Source organism: Cydia fagiglandana, chromosome 9 (genome assembly GCF_963556715.1).
Source record: "Cydia fagiglandana chromosome 9, ilCydFagi1.1, whole genome shotgun sequence".
In the NCBI taxonomy this organism is placed as follows: Eukaryota; Metazoa; Arthropoda; class Insecta; order Lepidoptera; family Tortricidae; genus Cydia; species Cydia fagiglandana.
The window spans coordinates 1573778-1594581 of NC_085940.1; the positions used below are offsets into that span (position 1 = coordinate 1573778).

Here is a 20804-nt window from a genome sequence, read left to right on the forward strand (position 1 = left end):
ATATATCGGAGCGGCCGAGGTGCTCAAAAATATCTGAACACGCACCTAGCGCCATGACAATAGAGGCGTGTTCAGATATTTGTGAGCACTTTGGCCGCTTCGATATATCTGATGGCGACTGTACATGCTGCTGTACTGTACTATAGTAACAGTAAATTTTGAGTATCACTAGGATTAATAAAATAAAAGCAAAATATAAAAATAATTTTATTTAACATATTAAAGATATGATACAGATAGTTTATTATTACAATACGCTTATGTTATGAACGTAAAGTTTGTATGGGGTTAAAGTTTTCTTTTGAGCTACGAATTTGAAACTTCGTTAAAAGATATATTATTTAAATACAAGAAAACTAATTTCAGCGTTTTTGAAAATTCAACCTCTAAAGTGATGAAAAAGGGGTTGAAAGTTTGTATGGATATCAAACATTTTTTCGAGTGTTGGACTTGAATCTTTGTATTTAGGGATATTATTAGAAGACAGGAAAAGTAATTTCAGCGTTTTGTAAAATTCATCCCCTAACAGGGTTAAAAAGGGGTTGAAAGTTTGAATCCATTACAAATGGTTTTGAAACTTCTTAGAAAGGCATAATAGCCGTATGCAAAAAAAAGTGATTGCAACGTTTTTGGAATTTCAACCCCTAAGGGGGTTAAAAAGGGGATGGAAGTTTGTCTGCGGGTGCAAATTTTATTTTAAGCAAGGAACTTGAAACTTTGTAAAAACGTTTTAAATTAAAATACAAGAAAACTCATTTCAGCATTTATGAAAATTCATCCCCTAAGGTGGTGAAAAAGGGGTTGAAAGTTTGTATGGAGATCAGATATTTTGTGAGTGCGGAATGCGGAACTTGAATCTTTGTATAAGGGCATAGGTACCTATTATGAGAATACAAGAAAAGTAATTTCAGCAACCAACATCAAAATCCACTTGACTTAAAACTTCATACAACTTGCTAAAAAATGTCAACATTGCTTGGATATGAAAATTATAGGTACTAAAGATGTAAAATGTTGAAGATAAGATTCCACGCGGACGAAGTCGCGGTGTTGCCCGCGACTTCGTCCGCGTGGAATTGATATTGCATACTCGTAATTACATATATTATTTTGCAGCGCTTCTTAGTTGAGCTATCTTTGCAGCGTTCGCAGAAATTTCTTCTGTTTTAATAATATCCGAATTTAATATTTGGCACTGTCTTCTAATTAAGATTTTGGTCACAAACCAAAATAATTGTTTTTTCATGAAATCCTCATGTTCCTTACATGTCCACCAGGTTATGTTAATGTTTGCCGCAAAAAGTGTGCAAAACATTTGCCCGACATTTTCTTCATATAATAAATGACTATTTTTTTCAAAATAGTTTTTCGCTTCCTCAATTGTACGACACAGCTGGATAGATGGGTACGTTAATGATTTCTTTTCTTGCCACCACTCCCGCAAGCTTATAAATTTATACATTGGGTGATCTGTAACATCTTCCAGTTTCAGCAAATTAGAACACATTTGACAGCCTACGTTCTTCAACAGTCTATAAGCTATGTAACCGCTTAAATATACAATAGGTTGATTTTCTATGTCTGTTAAATCTGTTTCAATTTGCTCCTCTAATTCATTTTCAGGTATCATTAAAACAGGATATTCTTCTTCTTCATTGGTAGTCATTGATGTGAGTTTCTCATCACCATCAACATCATGTTGGCATAATGGATTGACAAGCAATAACTTGTTCAAATCTTCTTCGCAATTAGATCCTCGGTTATGTGGTGCATTCATTCCAGAAATATGAATTGATTTCAATGCACTTACAAAATGTGTGCAGGTAGGATTTCGATTTGTAGGGCTATTCTGTCGTATAAGTCCGAATAGGTTTTCAAGAGCGTCTTGATTCAGTGAGCGTAAATTCAAATAGTTAAATCCTTGATTCTTACAATAACACCAGATATCTTTAAGCGAATTTATGGTTACAATATAACCTTCCACGCATCTGACTCTTTTTAATCTTAACCTGCTATCTGATTTCATGAACTCCATTGACTTCAGCTTTTTCAAAAAACTATTCCAGATTTCTATGTGATTGGTTTTACGTGACACATTTTGTCTTCGTCCCTTTATTACATCTTTTGGGTTTGATGGGCCATTAGTAGAATCAAATAAATTATTAAGGTCCCGTACTACCTCGGATGTTTGTGCCACTTCTTTTCCGTACTCTGTGTCTTCATATTTTTCTGCAATCATCTTTAGAATAGCTGCGAAAGTATTACTTAGAGTTTGAGCGGCATATTTCACTTTCATTTTATGTTTTTGTTTTGGATCTAGCATTACAGAAGATACTTTATGAAAGTACAACATTCCAGTATTTATGGCTTCTGCGTCACGTAAGTGTTGCCACTTAGCCACTTTACCGTCAAATTTCATAGACCCGGCTTCATAAAAGTTATTTCGAATTGACTTGAATAAGTGGGGAACGTCAAAAACTGTATATATTTTTCTCTGATTCACTAGAAAATAGTTAGCAGTAGACGGTAAATGTGATAACTTTTTGAGCAATGTTTAATGCTCCGCAGTTTGTCGGTCCTTGATCACAAACCGTACTGATGACTGTGAAACCAATATCTTCAACAGTGGCAATAATTTCCTTGATAATACTCAATAAGTTTTCTGAGGAAATAGTGCCTTTAACGAAATAAAACGCCAATGGCTGTTTATATTCGTTGCGAATTCCTTGAAGCATAAAGACTAGAGCTTTATCTGCTATCTCGTTTTTCTTTCCGCGGTATTCTCCAGATCCGTAGTCAACATATCCCTCAACTTTATCTGAACATTCATTGTAAATTAGCCGCTTTTCTAATGATATCTCATCAAACAATAACGCGCAGATTTTGTCATTTGGTAACATAGTTGAAGCTTTCTCTTTTAACATTTTCAGAGTTGAGGTATTAATACCAGGATTAATTTCTACAGCTTTAAGTAAGCGTTGAATTGTTCGAACACTGGGCAAAGGCATTATATGCTGCAGAAAACGGTATGTCTTGGGTGACCTCTTAAAAATTTGTAAAGCAGAAATTTTGTTAATTAAATTCCATCGCTTGCCTCTAGGTTTCCGGGCTTGATTTTTCAGAGAGTCTGATACAACATTTTTCAGAAAATCGGAATCTAATTTGTCCAAATCGACGGATGTTTTTGAGAGTGATGATAACAAACACTGTGTTCGCTGCAACTTTTTTACAAGTTTTTTTTTTCGTGGAGTCATTTCTATGTTGCTGTAGCCATATTTTGGCGGTGTTCCTCGTATACAATCTGTGGTTTTATTCGTTTTTACCCTTGAAGTCGAAGCATCATCTAAAACAAAATGATTTGTTAATAATAATTATGATTAGTAACAAATTGTTCATCACTACATAGTATAAAACAAAGTCGCTTCCCGCTGCCTGTCTGTATGTATGCTTAGATCTCTAAAATTACGTAAGCCCCCATTCGCACGGGAGCTTTTTCAACACGCGTTAAAAAGCGGCCAAGTGCGAGTCGGACTCACCCATGAAGGGTTCCGTAGCAGCAAGTAACATAATAAACTTGCGGTTTACGATTTATGACGTATTAAAAAAAAATACCAGACCTGTCTCTGCGTGCCCATTGGCGTGAACAGCCGCAGCAACCTCGCGTTAGTCGCACACGCGACGACGTCGCTGCCCGCCGTGACGCACAGGATCTCCTCGGTATCGGGCATGGAAACGCTCCACTCCTTGCTGCTGCCGACCAGCGATATGCATACTAGTTTGCTGTAAGATATAGATATTTTTTTAATAGATTAGCTATTGCGTAGTCTATCTATAATAATCACCATTAAAATCTTGTGCATGTCTTATTCAACATAGGAGTTGGCATTACACACAATTCCGATGTTCCGGAAAGGTCATACATAATAAAGGATTTGATTGTATAATCATCTTTTTGAAAGTTGCAAGCCTAACTCTGGTACCACCTTTTTTTTAATACCAGCACTTGTAGTCTGTATCTTTAGGTATTTAAATATAAGTAAACAAACAATTTTTACATTTTCGGGTAGTTATAAGATTTATTGGTTAACCAACCAAATGCAAAACCGCCTAGATATGTCACCAAACGACCTGACTTTAACCTACGTTATTTGATCGTGTAATGTTTTCATCCAACCTCAACTGGCTTACTTAAGAAACCATTTGAGGGTAGATTTTGTTTCATCATCATCATCATCATCATCTCAGCCATAAGACGTCCACTGCTGAACATAGGCCTCCCCCTTGGACCTCCATTCGTACCGGTTGGAAGCGACCCGCATCCAGCGTCTTTCGGCGGCCTCTTGATCGCGGCAAGCTGTGATTGGTCAGTTTCATTATAGTTGACTAAACAGAATCGATATGAATATTATAGTTGAGTTGGGAGCCCATACATTAAAAATACCCAATTGAAGTTTGGTATAAGAAATCTTAATTCAAGAATTATAGTCGACGAGTAGAAAAAAAAGTTTTTATTGCACCATTAAAACATTATTTGCATAAATCTGATTTGTCACAATTAGTTATAGAAATACCCATTTGCAAGGAAAATTCACCCTCATCTTCGCAAATCATTCATAATTATTAACCTTGAGATGAATGCATAGTGTTTCCCATTTTATGTATTCTTAAGGAAAATAACAACTAATTCAACTTAGGTATGCATTATATAATTTTTATAGACGTTTTTTTAACGTTATTAAAATGATATACATGGTGGCTAAAATATAACTGCATTCCCGTTGCCAGGGAGGTTTGGTATTATACTGAACAACTTTTACTATGGGGACAACACCGAAATGGCGAAAAAGAAAAGGGTGTTTCATACATTTTGGCTGGTCCATTTTCTATGGAAGGATAAGTAATTTTTTCACCATTAACCTAGTGTCAAATTGTACTGGTAAATAACCATGGTAACTCCAGGTTTAACCGGTTAACCCCGGGTTGGCGGAATGATACAAATGGGCCTAACTAACCTAGACGTTTCACAGGCCAACACCAGCACGCTCGCAGATGGTGTGATTCAGGTAGTTGTTGAGATTGATCCCGTGGTGGAGGTTGGTGTCGTGGAACTCTACGTCGATGGTCGACTCGCCGTTCTCCTGCGTGTGGCATCGGACTATGCCGATGTCGTTCCAGCACATGTATCTGGAATGGTAAAAACCATATGCAGTTAACAACATAATTTTAAGCTTTATAATAAATTAAAGGTTTTTTGAAGTACAATGAGCTGCGAATTTGCGTGGAGAAATTATGAATGAATTCATTCATAGTCGCCATGCACTTTTGCGGCTGATGGTACAAGGTGGTGAGTAACTTTGTGAACGCGAATCTAATTTGTATGTGCCGTGCCGCGACACGGGTCTTGACTCGTCTTCCTCTCTCACTGTCCCCAACCCTAGCGTTTCATTCTTGAGCTTCTCTAGTGATATAGCGTTGTCATCATCACCATTGTAGTATCTTAGATATATATTAACAGTTCTCGTACCTATGTTCAAGGTGTCCCGGGGTCGCAGAAAGCTGGAACGGCGCCTGCGGCGGCACCGTGGTCGCCGCCGGCTCGTGCCGCGACACGGGTCTTGACTCGTCTTCGTCTCTCACTGTCCCCAGCCCTAGCGTTTCATTCTTGAGCTTCTCTAGCGATATCGCGTTGTCATCGTCGTCACTGTTATAGTTTTCGATCAAATTGTCCAAGTCATTACCTGAAATAAGAAATCATTAGTATTAAATGCCTAGTTCTAATCTAATCATTAGTATTAAACCTGCGATATGCTGATGACACAACGCTCTTGGCTTCCGATGAGGAGGAGATGAGTCGATTGTTCAAACGAATAGAAGCCGAAAGCATCAAATTAGGACTTCACGTCAACCATGCAAAGACCAAGCTGATGTTTGTGTATCGGAAAAACGCTCCTCCACGAAGCTTACAACTAAAAGATCTCGATTGTGTCAGTGCCTTCACCTACCTCGGCTCACTTATATCTAGCGATGGTAGCTGTGACGGGGAAATTATTCGGAGGATTCAAATATCGAAGGGAGCTATGGCTCGGCTAGATAAGATTTGGAGGGATCGTAGTATATTAAGACAGACAAAGGTTAGACTTGTACGCTCTCTGGTTTTCCCAATCTTTCTGTATGGTTCGGAGACATGGACCATACGAGCCAATATGATAAAGCGTATAAACGCGTTTGAGATGTGGTGTTGGCGCCGACTTTTACGAATTCCGTGGACGGCAATGCGTACCAATCAGTCCATAATGGAGGAGCTACGCATAAAACGCAGGTTGTCAACGATATGCCAGGACCAAATGCTTTCATACTTCGGACACCTCTCACGTCGCTCTCCGGATAGCCTGGAAAGAGTAATAATGACGGGCAAAGTTGAAGGCACGAGACCTCAGGGCCCTCCTCCTGCTAGATGGTGTGCTCAAATTACGGCACCTATGCAATTAAAACTGCACGAGGCCATGCGCATGGCGGGGAATAGAACCCTATGGAGGAACCTGGTCTTCAACAGAAGGATATGATGTCACGATCCTCAGTATTGAGGGACCGACTGAAGAAGTATTAAATAAAACGTGAAGCCATCAGGTTGGCTGTTAATAAGGACAATTTTGTAACTGGGTCCACTTCTTTATTCCCTGATAGTTTTGCTCAATTTGGTGATTTATAATTATATACATTCGGCGACAGACAGAAAGAGATGGCGGCAAATTGTCAAAGGGAAGCTGTTCCCTAGAAGTGGCCACGACCCTCGGTGATGAGGAAACCGATGCAAGGAGGCGGAAGGAGGAGTTTATAATTATAAACCTACCATCATCAGCTCTCTCCACCATTTCAACATCGTCAGGCGCATCAGCATCAGCCTTGCTGTCCTTGCCATAGCAATTCATCAGTGCACCCAGCTGCCCGGACACATCGCAATACGCCAACACACCATTTCCTGAAAGATAAATAGTTTAGATACATACCAGTGGCGGCGCGTCCATAAAAGCCGATTCCCATCGGCTTGCCTGTTTTTGGACGTTTGAGCAGAGTTGTAAAGGAATATGTAAGCCAAATTAGCCCCGGCTTGCCTATGAATATGTTTGACGCGCCGCCACTGATACATACAATACAGGATACACAGAGACTTATTGGTCTAAGAAAAAAAACGGACCTACTTCAAATTCGACTGCTGAGTTAGATGGCGCTCCGGCTCAATACATTATGGGGTACAATAAAACAGATGATGATGATGATGAACGTACTAATTGTACGCATTAACCCCCTTATCCATAAACGCTTACTAAAGTTGACAAGCTGATAATAGTTTGTCCCTTTCCATCATACTCATATACGTCAGAAAGGGACAAACGATTATTATCGGCTTGTGAACTTTAGTAAACGTTTATGAATAAGGGGGTAAGTCGTGGACAGACGCAAATGTATATGCAGCATAACTGTTAATTAGCTCACCACCCTTACAAATATGTATGGAATGTATGTCTACTAAAAGCATAGTAAATATAAGTTTTATATACCTTTAGTAGTAGTAGTAGTAAAACACTTTATTGTACAAAAAACAAAACAAAACAGGAAAAATAACATTCGTCATTAGTACAAAGGCGAACTTATCCCTTTAAGGGATCTCTTCCAGTAAACCTTTGAGCAATTGAGGGAGAATTGGAGACGGTAGACATCCGTACTGTACCAACAGCGTAAATAAAAGAACAAGAAAAGAAAATTATAATGATAATAAAAACGAAAAGTTTCTTAGTTAATTATAATATTACCTTTAGGGTTCCATGCTATCGCTGTAACATTATGTGATGTGGGATGCTCGATGATGCCCGTGCAAGTACCGGACTGTACTTCCCACACCGCTATCTGCCCGGCTATGGTGCTTGCCGCCAAATATTGACCACATGGTGAAAAGCGACATTGGGATATTGCACATTTTATCTGAAATATACAATTGCAATACTAACTAACAAATCTAACAATCGCAACTTCAAATCGTAGAAAAAATCTGGCTTAAGTAGCAGGGGCGGCGCGTGAAACATATCCGTAGGCAAGCCGGGGCTAATAAAATTTGGCTTACATATTTCTTTTACAGCTCGAACGTCCAAAAACAGGCAAGCCGGTGGGAATCGGCTTTAATGGACGCGCCGCCACTGTTAAGTAGGCTCCTTTATAATCCAATATATTATTGGAAAGAGTGAACAATTATGTATTCCAGTATAATTTGTGCACAAAGTCCATTGAATTGTATGGAGGTCCCACCTGGCCCTATGCCTCTTCCTCAGGTAGAAAACCATCAGACTTTGTTCAATATTTACCAATTACAATAACAATTTATTGCAAAATGAAAGACTGCATTAACCTCTAAGATCCACCATATAAAGTTTTCAATTATTTAATTTGAACCTTATTTGATAAGTAAATTAGAACGAATTTCGTTTGTCTTAAAAAACAATGAAACAAAAGAAATGCTACTTTATTTGGTTCATGGAAGGTTCAAATTAGGTTGCACGAATATGTGCATTGTAATGTACATTAGTCTCATGTTAGTGAAATAATACTAACTGAGCTGTGTGTGAATGTCATCCTTTGTCCCCAAGTCTCATACTCCAATAAGGTCACTTCCCTGTTGTTGGGGTAAGCCAGGTACCTGCCCTCAGATGTCAATAAATCTGCATCCGCAACATCCCTGGTTTACATATAAAGATCTTTACAATTCAATTCAATATCTTTAATGTCAAAATATACAATACAAAATAAAATTAAAAATACATAACTGACACAAAATAATATAATTGGTAAGAGTATGACGAGTAAAGTGGAGTAAAGCTTGACATAATGTACAGGCTTCTAATATCTGTCTGATTTTATTTACTGAATTAGATGCATAAAAATGAGAAGCAGAAGTAAAATACAACTACTTACAAATACTTACATACAACTTTAGCAGAATAAAATGTATTAATTTTAGGAACACAAGCTATTTCTTTGACCATTTTCTGTGTGTCAATGTCCCATATCCTCAACATGCCGTCCCCACAAGATGTGGCCGAATATTTCATTTGTGGACACAGTGCTATACTGAGGACTGGGCCTTTGTGTTCAGACATCATAAATAAAGGAGCACCTCCTTCTGGACTACATATTTTTGCTTCCATGTTTTCTGATGTACAGCCCAAAGCCTAAAAAAAGCAAAATATAGAATCAGCAGTTCCATAGACTTAAATGCTTGGTAAATAATCACAGGAAATTTGTAGTGCAACTCACCTCAATTTTAGTGCTTGTCATAATTTGTGTTACCGATGCAGTAAATCTAGTGACAATACCGTCTTTGTCGAAAGCCGGGAATGTGTAAGCTTGTACAGCATGATTATCAGTAGCCACATACAGCCTCTTGTCTTTAAAACACACCGCTGTCGCGCTCTCTCCAACGCAATGGGAGTTACGATCGTCGTCTTTTATGTCAACCCATATTCGAACATCTCCGTCATTGCCGCAAGTAATTATATGCCTGAAGAGTAAATATATTTGTTTATAATCCAAATACTTATAGTATTAAAACATAAGCAATAGAAATAAAAACTCACTGTCCGTCTTCAGTGTAGCAAACATCCGTATAACCCTCTGCATGAGCATATCTTAGGGGTCTACTATCTATTTTCATTTTTATCTAAATTAATCGCATGTGATTTAATCCGTAATTATTAAACTATTTTAACTTGCACAAAATACATGAACAACCTCAAAACAAATCGACTTAATTTGACTTTGACGCTTCATTTGGCGGGAACAAACTTCCATCATTTCAATCTGTTCGAGTAACTGATAAAATCGTTACAATCATTTCGAAGTTCGCAAATTGCTTAGAATAAAAAGCGGCAAAGTGCGAGTCAGACTCGCCCATGAAGGGTTCCGTACCAGCGAGTAACATAATAAAATTGCGGTTTACGATTTATGACGTATTAAAAAAAAATACTTACCAGGCCTCGCTCAAACCAATTTTCGGTGGAAGTTTGCATGGTAATGTACATCATTTTTTTTTAGATTTATCATTCACTTATTTTAAAAGTTACAGGGGGGGACGACACACATTTTACCACTTTGTAAGTGTCTCTCGCGCAAACTATTCAGTTTATAAAAAAATGATATTAGAAACCTCAATATCATTTTTGAAGACCTATCCATAGACACCCCACCCGTATGGGTATGATGAAAGAAAAATTTTTGTGTTTCAGTTCTAAGTAGGTATGGGGAACCCCCAAAATTTATTGTTTTTTTCTATTTTTGTGTGAAAATCTTAATGCGGTTCACAGAATACATCTACTTACCAAGTTTCAAGAGTTCTTACAGTTTCGGAAAAAAGTGGCTGTAACATACACGGACAGACAGACGGACAGACAGACGGACAGACATGACGAACCTATAAGGGTTCCGTTTTTTGCCATTTGGCTACGGAACCCTAAAAAAAGGTAGCAAATTATGAATACTAATAAAATTTTAATACCTATTTCTGAATGATGTGGTGCCATTTTATCAGAAATCTCGTAAGTTGAGGTCGATGGCACACTGTTTGGGCCATAACCCTTATTTCGTTTTGAATTTGTGGAATCATCATCTTCACCTTAAACAAGGTTGTAAAATTACGTTATATTCAATTCAAACGAAAGTCAAAAAATAAAAATATAATTAAAGTATTATTTTTATCTTTTACCTCCTAGTTTGCGTTTTTGTCCTGAGACACTTCCAGCAGAAACCACTGTAACATAATCAAACATTTTAATTTACTTGCCTGATTTTAGTTAAAGAAAAGCGGCCAAGTGTGAGTCGGACTCGGCCATGAAGGGTTCCGTACCAGCAAGTAACATAATACAATAGCGGTTTACGATTTGGTAATGGTAATGTACATCATATATATTTTTTAGATTTATCATTCTCTTATTTTGGAAGTGTCTCTCACGGCTCGCGCAAACTATTCAGTTTAGAAAAAAATGATATCAGAAACCTCAATATCAATAGACACCCCACACCCATATGTTGATGACAAAAAAATTTTTGAGTTTCAGTTCTAAGTATGGGGAACCCCCAAAATGTATTGTTTTTTTTTCTATTTTTGTGTGAAAATCTTAATGCGGTTCACAGAATATATCAACTTACCAAGTTTCAACAGTATAGTTTCGGAAAAAAGTGGCTGTGACATACGGACGGACGGACAGACAGACAGACATACAGACAGACAGACAGGTATGGCGAATTCACAAGGGTTCCGTTTTTTTTGCCATTTGGCTACGGAACCCTAAAAACCGGGCAAGTGCGAGTCGGACTCGCGCACGAAGGATTCCGTACCATAAAGCAAAAAAAAACGGAAAAAATTCAAAAACAAAACGGTCACCCATCCAAGTACTGACCACGCCCGACGTTGCTTAACTTTGGTCAAAAATCACGTTTGTTGTATGGGAGCCCCATTTAAATCTTTATTTTATTATGTTTTTAGTATTTGTATAGCGGCAACAGAAATACATCATCTGTGAAAATTTCAACTGTCTAGCTATCACGGTTCGTGAGATACAGCCTGGTGACAGACGGACGGACGGACGGACGGACAGCGAAGTCTTAGTAATAGGGTCCCGTTTTACCCTTTGGGTACGGAACCCTAAAAATCAGTAACAAATTATAAATACCAATAAGGGGTTGTGCACAAATCACGCGAGGTATTTTCGGCTACTTTTTGACCCCCCCTCCTCCTTGGTGATATTTGGTGAGGTTTTTGGTGTAAGGATTCTTATAGGATATCTACTATGGACAAAACGAGCATATGGATATCGCCGCGGCATCTTAAAAGTTTAATGGTCATTTTTATACTTTGTCAATTATATTTTCCACCAAATATATATTGAGACAATAAAAAAGGGTCATTTTTATACTTCGACAAACATATAACTAGTCAAAATTATACAGGGAGGAAATTATCCGAGTGGACATTTTTATAAACCGTCATTTTTCCTTTAAGTCCACAGTCGCATAAATCCCCCCTCCCCCAACGTGATCTATCGTGAGTTTTTCGTGACCTCCCCTAAAATAAAGATTTAAATGGGGCTCCCATACAACAAACGTGAACGTTTTTGACCAAAGTTAAGCAACGTCGGGAGTGGTCAGCACTTGGATGGGTGACCGTTTTTTTTTTGCTTTTTTTTGTTTTTTTTTTTTGCATTATGGTACGGAACCCTTTGTGCGCGAGTCCGATTCGCACTTGCCCGGTTTTTCAAACTCTGGAACAATAGGGAATGACGACAGAATTTCGTCCGAGAGGGGCGCCTTGAGATTTAGGCTTGGTACCGCATTCCTTTTTAGCCTGTTTCCATTTTTGTTGAAGGCAGTTGGTGGAAAATGATCTCCACAAATAAATTTATTTTCGTTTAATCTTTGTATGGGTAAATATACCAAATCTTCGTTGCCGGTCAACTTTACCCATAATCGACATCTGAAATAAAGGGATTATCGACAAGTTGTTCGCACACTATTCGTGTCCTTAGGTTACCTAGTTTTTTACAAGAAGAACCTATTCACAGAATGTTTTCGTTTTAATCAAGGATTGTAAACGATAAAAACTGCTCCAAACTAATTAAATTAGTATCTGGTAACGACTCAAAATGAAAATATCGCATAAAACATCAGTTTATCGACCTGTTGGGGTCAAGCGGAAATCTCGCCAAAAATATATCAGACGTTAATCTTCTTACACGCCTGACCCCACAAACTTCACATTTTCGCAAAGATTTGCCCCCCATTTAAGCAAAAGAGAAAATAATTTTGTCTTTTACCAAAAATAATCACTTAATATTACCGCTGTCACGAAAATTTAAAATGACGGTTGACGTTTTACCGATCATACCAACCTAAAGAAAAGTAAGTATAATACGACTAAGTTGAAAGCAAGTATGGTATGTGCTACCAAAATGCAACAACAGTCATTTTAATTCGATAAGATTATTTCTATGCCTCAATGTTGGTAACAAGTACGTTCATAGTTTATCATAGTATGGGGTGTCGATGGGCTGAGCATGAGTACAGCCCACAACAATAACAATGGAATGTTGACACTGACAGCCAGCACTGCGTTTGGTTATGCCACCAGCTCGCTTTTAATCATTGCACGTGGCGCATAATATAGTTTCGCGTTTCGTTTACTGTGGATGACCACGACAAGTCAGTCAAGTGAAAATGCGCCCAAGCCTCACTTTTTAGAATCTTCTCCTGCAAAACTATTGAAAGACGAATGGCCAACCTTAAACACCATAATTACCTTATAATTTTTTTGAGTATAAGTTTCTTAATGCCCTTTGTTCTGAATGGCTTATTAGTTTTTGTTTTATTATGCCCTGAAGTATTTAGGTACCGTACCGGGGTGAATATCGTCAATTTACCCAATTTACCTATTTCTTAATAACTTCACACACACACAAATTGTATCATAAAAAATCTGCTATTATTTTCGCATTCGAATGTTTAACAAAATAATAGCAGATTGTCAGGTAAATCACATTTTAAGTTTTGTCTCTATTCACCTCAGCCATCCCTATTTATCCCAGTTGAAGATATCTATTTACCCCAGATTTATCGATTAATAAGTTACGTTTGCGGGCATACAAAAATAAATCCCATTACTTAATCTGTAAGTTATTGGAAATTGTAGTAAAAGGTAAAAAAAAAACAAGATGGTACACAAAACTTAAGTATAATAAAGCATTATTTAGGTACATTGATGGGTGCGTCGTAAAAATAATTTGTTATATATACCTAGTTCATTTTAGATCCCATCAACTTCCACCCTGGCGGGTGCTGCCTCTGCGTGCGTCCCATGACACGGGCAAGGGCAGCATCCGCTCGGTGTACCCCTTACATTTCATTAAAGTGTCAAAAGGGCGTCTACGTGTTGGCTCCGGCTCCGCGCACGCCTCCCCTTTGGGAGTCCGGAACACCATTGTTCCGTGATGGGAAAGAAATTAGTTATAAAATTTTACTTTTAAGGAAGCTTCCAATATAAAGGAATCTAACTATTAAACGGCCTCCGAATTACTGAGTATCTGAGCATTTACAAGAATATCTAGATGACTATGATAAATAAGATGTTAATATAATCATGACTAATGAAATGATGTACCTATTTTAATTCTAATTTATTATCTTACAACATTTGTATGATTATTGATTTTCATTCTCTGGGGTCATCCATTAATTACATCACACGTTTAGGGGGAGGGAGGGGGTCAAGATAATGTGACATATTGTGACACGGGGGAGGGGAGAGACACAAACTTTGTGACGTCACTTTAACTTCATCAGTAACCGAAAATTTATTTAAATTATTTTATTCGCTGTACATTTAAATAACAAGTTTTTAAAACGACAATCATTTTGATTCGTTTAATTTTCTTTCCTAAGCAGTTTTGGGTTATAAAATTACTAATATTTATATCGTCAAAAATATTTTGATAAAATATTAATAATACTTAGGTACTTACTTAATTCGATTTGGCGATTTCGTAGAAAAAATGTGACGTCACACTAGGGGGGGAGGGGTTTGCCAAATGTGACCAAGTGTGACAAGGGGGGGGAGGGGTCAAAAAACCTTGAAATTCGTGTGACGTAATTAATGGATGACCCCTCTTTGACAACCGGCAAAACCAAGTGTTCAAGTGTATATAAGTACCTAAGATAAAAACTATTGTGTACCTATTTTTACAAATTAAACATTTTGATTCTAAGATCTTATTTTTAATAAATCTTTACTGTGTCGTCGATACAAAACGGCACTTTGTCTCGCTCACACCCGTCCGATTTTGAGCCGTAACTATAGTATAAAGAACTATATAAATAGCATAGAAGGTAGCATCCTATAGAAGTGGTATACGCGTGCCTCCGTGGGGGACAAAACATACGCAATGCGACACTATGATTGGTCGAATTTATTTGTTGCCCACCATAACCCATACTAATTTATGGTGGGGAACAAAAAATATGTGAGACTGTGACAAGGACAAACAATAATAGCGCTTTCGCTGCTACTCCTACTGAAGGATACATAACCACTCGACCGTCCGGCCCGCGAGACTGTTTTCCTGTCAACCGTCCGGGGTTTTTTAGCGACGCACGCTTCGCGCAGCGCATTCACAACTTTCTACAAAAATTATAACTACACTGCCATCAAATTTTTTTTAGAGCTAACTATTTAGTTAGGCTACGTTGTTGCATCAAGAGAATTAGTAAATAATGCCGAAATATTCGGTTAGATGGTTCTGAAATCAATTCTTTCTTCCACCCCTTTGGATAGTAAGGTTCCCGCGGACGGTTAAGTGCATATTTTTTTCCGGATAGGTACTATGCTATCGTCGGACGGTCAAGTGGATAAGACTATCCCGTTCTGACAGTTATCCCCACTATCCCCACATAATCCAGTTTAATACTCCGGAGCTACTCAGGAGTGCAGTGTGATGCGCGCTTGGAATCGGACGCGTTTCACTGCATAATATCGAATAACATATTTATTCGCGATCGGCGTGACTTAGGTCGCTGCCCCGTATTTTTCGCGATGGGTTCGCAACAACTCATAGCGAATGAATTACTGGCGTTTGTACAGAATGCCATAGACACCATGGATGAAGTCAGCATCAGGCAGATCTGCAAATCAAGTTTCAGTGAAGACGACATTTGCAGTGGCAAGGCGCTGCTCTTCCAGACGCTCGGCAAAACTGACCAGATGCCACCCCGTCGGAGGGATGGGGGCGTGAAGAGTCTCCAGGACATAATACAACTGTTCAAGGAGATCGATCCAGACGACGTGCCTGCCTTCGTTGCGAAGCGGCTAGACCGGTTACCGCCGGTTACCTTTGATCACGTCGATGTCACCAGGCTGCTGAAGGACATAACATTCCTGAAGACGAGTCTGGCAGAAGTGCAGGCTAAGTTAGAGGTATCTAATAATGCCATCAGTGAGCTACGTTCAGAATTGGCGTTATTACGTAGCGCACGTTCGGAATGTAGGTCAGATACCTCTAATATAGCCGTGTGTCACGTTGCGCGGAATGTGTCCAGCGGCGGTATTGAACCCGCGAATTTGGATGCGTCGGCGATTGCTGAGCAGGCGACCGCCGACCCGCGCCCCGCCGCCCGCCCGTCTACGTCACCGGAGACGCGCACGTCACGCGAGAGTACGTTAACCCCGAAACGTTCTTACGCTGCTACTGCTGCTAAGCCGCCTGCTGTGTCCAAGCCTAAGCAGCGGCCGAAGAAAGGGGTGCAGAGCCTTCGTGAACCTGTTCACAAGGACCAATCACAGCCGACTCTAAGGGAGTCGCGATGCGACGCGGACGGTTTCAAGAAGGTGGAGAAGAGAAGAAAACCGGCTCGTCAGAATCAGTTTGGTACCGCACCGACTGGACCCAACCATTTGCTGCGTCCTGCAACACCGTCGACGCTGCTGTATGTGTCCCGTCTACATTACCTTACGAAGGTCGACGACATCGTAAAGTATGTGAAAACGAAGACCGGATTCATCCTGAGGGTTGCGAAGTTGGAATCTCGACACAATGCGAATTTTAATTCGTTTGTGGTGAGCGTTCCGACTGATCATCTAGCGACCTTCACCAAGGAGGAGTTTTGGCCGAAGGGTGTCAAGTTTCGGCGGTTCCGCGGCTGGCTTCCTGACACTGCGGGGTTGCGTAATGCATCGCAGCCATAATGTGATTTGTAGTGTTTAGTTTTAGAATATATTTTTATAATATGTATGCTAGTTTTAAGGTATTTATGTATGGGCCACTAGTTGCCTGAAATAAAGATTTCATTCAATACTAGATAATTAATAGGGTGTTCAGTCGGCAGCAGGTTGTTTCTGGTGGCCGGCCTCGTGTCGCCGGCAGGAGTCCGCGCGGCCGAAGCGCTTGCCGCAGTGCTGGCAGGAGTAACGCTTCTCCTTCGTGTGCGTGATCATGTGGGTCTTTAGGTCGCTGCAAAGTAGAAATCACTTAGAATCCGTCTAAGCAAGGTGTGGGCGTGTCATTAAAAGCGTCATATTTTCATAGAAATTATGACATTCCCACACTTTGTCATTACAAATGCTAAAAAGAGTTGGCTTAGTCCAACTTTGATAAAATTTGTTTTTATGCTTGTTTAAAGATTTAAAACGTTTTCTTGGCGTGTCCTTATAGAATCTGCTTAACCGCTTAAACACCATGCCAATCGTGCGAGTCATCATGAACCTTGTCGGAATGCATTAAGGTTGATATTGGGCTGTATGGCGGTTGACTTACTAAGCCACCTTGAAGCTAATACCAGTCGGGAGACACTCCTGACTTCGGGCAAACTCGGCTCCGTTCGGCTCAGCATTGCTTCGAGGAATTATTAGGATTGGCACCTCTTGACGTCCTTTTGCGTGCACGACCACAGATAAGATAATCACTTGAATTTTGACAACCCTAAATAGCCGAAAGGGATAGTGCCATATATTAGAAAGAGACAGCATGATTCGACCCTGAACCGCTGTCAAACTTCGTTTTTGTAGGAAGTGTCCTTTCTGTACGGTAGTAGGTACTATTATTTATTAGTAGGTACTATACTATATTTATACTTACGAAGTTGTTCTGCAGGTCTGGTCGCAGAGTTGGCACTTGAAGTCCCTGATACCGCTGTGAACGAGCATGTGCGACACTAGCGCCCTCCTCCACGCGAAGGCTTTGCCGCACTCTCCGCACTCGAATGGCCGCTCGTTTGTGTGCATCCTGCGCAAAATTGAAACTTAATTCGCAGACTGTGAGGTCGAATTTACATTGTCATTTTTGAATACCCACGGCCACAATGGGTAAAATTTCGCTTTTGAACGCCACATATACAATGCATCATAGTAACGTAAACCTTATCAGAAATTTTCAACAGGTTACAATATAAATGTCGAAAGTTTAGAAATACAATTTCACTTTGAAAATCTTATACAAAAAAATTAAGGTATAATTTTAGAAGATATCTAAAATTTATTTGCTTAGTTCCTACTAATAAAAACTTAAAAATGCTTACCTTAAATGATTTACTAATTCATTTCTGGCGTAGAACGTTTTGGTACAGTACTCGCACTGGTAGTTCCTTCTATGTTCATGGGTTCGCTTTCTAAAACAAACAGTGAAGGTTAACATTAAAACCCGTTGGTTCCATCTGTTTTGTAAGTAAGGCCCGGTAAGTCCAGGGTACTTCTGTCACTCTCACTGAGGTTAACGTGAGCGAGTTGGCAGGCAACCGTATTGTGATCTAATAAAGGCTATGATTTTTAAAAAACTCCGCTATCTGAACCTACAGCGCCTTAAAATCTGTAGACTGTGGTTAAAGTTTCTTTGAATTTAACAGTTCTATAAAGCATTATCCTCCATTACATAACATATACACTCCGGAACATATATTTTTGATATGCATACAAATAAATGCCCTTACCAGGATTCAAATCTGAGACCTACATTGTACGCAGTCACTACCAACTAGGTTAGTCGTCAATAGTCATAAAATACTTACATATGATCTTGAAGACACTTCTTGAACGCATACTCCTTGGGGCAGAGGTCACATTTAAATTGTTTATCTATGGTCTCAGCGTGCGAGAACATGTGCTGGTCCAGCACAGGCCGGGACACGAAGCGGCGCCCACATGTCTCACAGGCAAATCGTAGTTCGTCCTTCTTATGCACTTGTTTGATGTGTGTGTCCAGATGAACATAATCTGGAATGGTAAAAATATTTTTGTCCTCTAAATCGCCTCACCCATAATTGCATGCAATTTTAGATTATTGCTCTATAATAAGGTTCAACGAATTCAATCAAGTCATGTAGACAAGTAGTTCATATACCATTGATGAAGAAATTTTAATGGGTAACTTTTAAACATGGTAAACAGTTAAATCAATGTCATATATGAGGGATGAGCGGTCAAACCCGATAAAGTCGAGATATTTTGTCACTTAAATAAGAATTCTACGCACGTCACACATAGGCCCTCCAGTAGTCGAGGCTGGTTATGAACTGACATCTTTTTTTTTTAGCATTTACACAATTAATCCAATTTACATAAATCGTTGCTTCTAAACTTACCTCCGTTACAAATATCACACTTGGCCTTTCGACCTAAATGGTGGATGTTGAAATGCCTGCGTCTACCACCTCTGGAAACAAACATCTTAGGGCACGCCTTGCACTTCAGCATTCTTCGCTCATCCTTTGATGTGTGAGTCAGGGAGTGTGACTTGATGTCAAGTACGGTCACACCACACTGCTCACAGGTATGAGGCCCTGGTGACACCTTTCCATCTTCTTTCAGGCCTTTCTTTTTTGCTGATTGGCTTTTTTTCTTGGATTTAGGTTTTTTACGTTTTGGCACTATGGGAGAAAGAAACAGCAAATGTATAATATAAGAGTGAATGTTTTTAATATTCAATGCCTCACAAATTTAATGTCAACAATTAGCCACAGACTAAAGTGCATGTTCAGATATTTTTCAACAACTTATTAATTGGTACCTATAAACTTAGGATTTTAAGAAATTAGAAAATAAGTTCAGAAAGAAATGGTGCATGATAAAAAGTAACATATTACCCGTTCTGTTAGCCCTTTTAATAGTTTTACTTTTAATATCCTCTACTTTGCTAGATGGCTCTCCTCCGTCTCTACCTCCATCATCATCTACATCCATAAGAGGGGCGGGGTGGCTACTGATGGATACCGAAGGATAGAAGAAATCTGCTATTGTGTCATGGTCCTCATATGTTTGTGTATCTCCTAATATTTCTTCATCTACTGTGCCATGGTCTTCATATGTTTCATGTTTAACGTCTATTCTAATTTCTGTACTGCCACCTTCAACTAAATGTGAACCATAAACATCAGGTTCCAAGAAATTTGCACGTTTTACGCCGTTTTCGTCCACATAAAAAGAAATCTTTTGGTCGTTCAACTGCACAACATCTAGAGATCTCAAGTATGCATCATTTTTTAAGGATAGTATCTTAAATTTGTAAAACGATATTATTATACGATAGCAGTCGTGACATAGATTCGTAGTTATTTTAGAGTCCTCTGTAACCTGAAATTCGAACCAGTCATTAAGTAATCTATTACTAATTATCTGTATTAAGTAGTACATATTTAAAAAGCCTTTAATATGAATAGTCATTACCTTTATATCTAAACAAAATGCCATGATATCGACGCTCTGGTTATTATCATCTTCTATACCTTTACCCAGCTCTGAAATATTTTTATCGGCTGGAGATTTTAGGCAGGTTCTGCAAGTACTCATTGCAATGAATTTCTACGCATACACTTAGAAAAATAGCTATAATATGCTATTTTGAACTAAGGCCCGCAAGCCCAGAACCGACACCATAAACATAATAAAAAATACAACAATGCAATTTTGACAGCAAGCACTTTGCGTTTGGTTATGCCACCAGCTCGCTTTCTGGGTAATTGCACGTGGCGCATAATATGGCAGTCTCAAGAGAGTTATTTATTCTAGTAAGGTATACGATGCGATGACAGTAGTAGGAGAGTATAGCGATATCTAGACGGGATGATCAAATCGACCGATTTGATCAGAAATGAAATTGGCGTCAATCTCCAATTTTAGATTTATGGTTATGTTAGAGCCCTCTAAATTGAAAAAAATACCCAAAACGAAAATACTGGCCCCACAAATTGCTATTCTTGCGTCCGCACCTCATTTTATCGGTCACTAA

General features: G+C 39.0%; 3 protein-coding genes and 1 long non-coding RNA gene across 5 annotated transcripts in view; 2 read left to right on the forward strand and 2 right to left on the reverse strand.

Moving 5' to 3' along the window:
- Positions 1 to 10642, forward strand: part of LOC134667221 (uncharacterized) — a 38384-nt gene extending 27742 nt beyond the window's left edge. Inside the window, exon 3 of the long non-coding RNA XR_010098614.1 lies at positions 10437 to 10642. This is a non-coding gene — a long non-coding RNA (uncharacterized LOC134667221). The remainder of the gene's footprint in view (positions 1 to 10436) is intronic.
- Positions 1 to 20804, forward strand: part of LOC134667153 (zinc finger protein ZFP2-like) — a 167709-nt gene that overhangs the window by 97175 nt on the left and 49730 nt on the right. The gene's annotated exons all lie outside the window — the stretch shown is intronic.
- On the reverse strand, positions 192 to 3994 carry LOC134667173 (uncharacterized). Of its 2 annotated transcripts, none has more exons than XM_063524489.1 (2): positions 3618 to 3994; positions 192 to 3343 (listed from the first exon to the last, which is right to left on the reverse strand). In XM_063524489.1, exon 2 carries the CDS (start codon positions 2417 to 2419, stop codon positions 1106 to 1108), a length of 1314 nt encoding a protein of 437 aa, XP_063380559.1. In that variant the 5' UTR covers positions 2420 to 3343; positions 3618 to 3994; the 3' UTR covers positions 192 to 1105. The 2 variants fall into 2 exon arrangements, with proteins under 2 accessions (XP_063380559.1, XP_063380558.1); XM_063524488.1 differs by having other exon boundaries at positions 3613 to 3994.
- On the reverse strand, positions 16872 to 20456 carry LOC134667158 (zinc finger protein 85-like). Its single transcript, XM_063524469.1, has 7 exons — positions 20243 to 20456; positions 19663 to 20149; positions 19162 to 19446; positions 18589 to 18793; positions 18103 to 18192; positions 17664 to 17810; positions 16872 to 17039 (listed from the first exon to the last, which is right to left on the reverse strand). Exons 1-7 carry the CDS (start codon positions 20363 to 20365, stop codon positions 16904 to 16906), a joined length of 1473 nt encoding a protein of 490 aa, XP_063380539.1. The 5' UTR covers positions 20366 to 20456; the 3' UTR covers positions 16872 to 16903.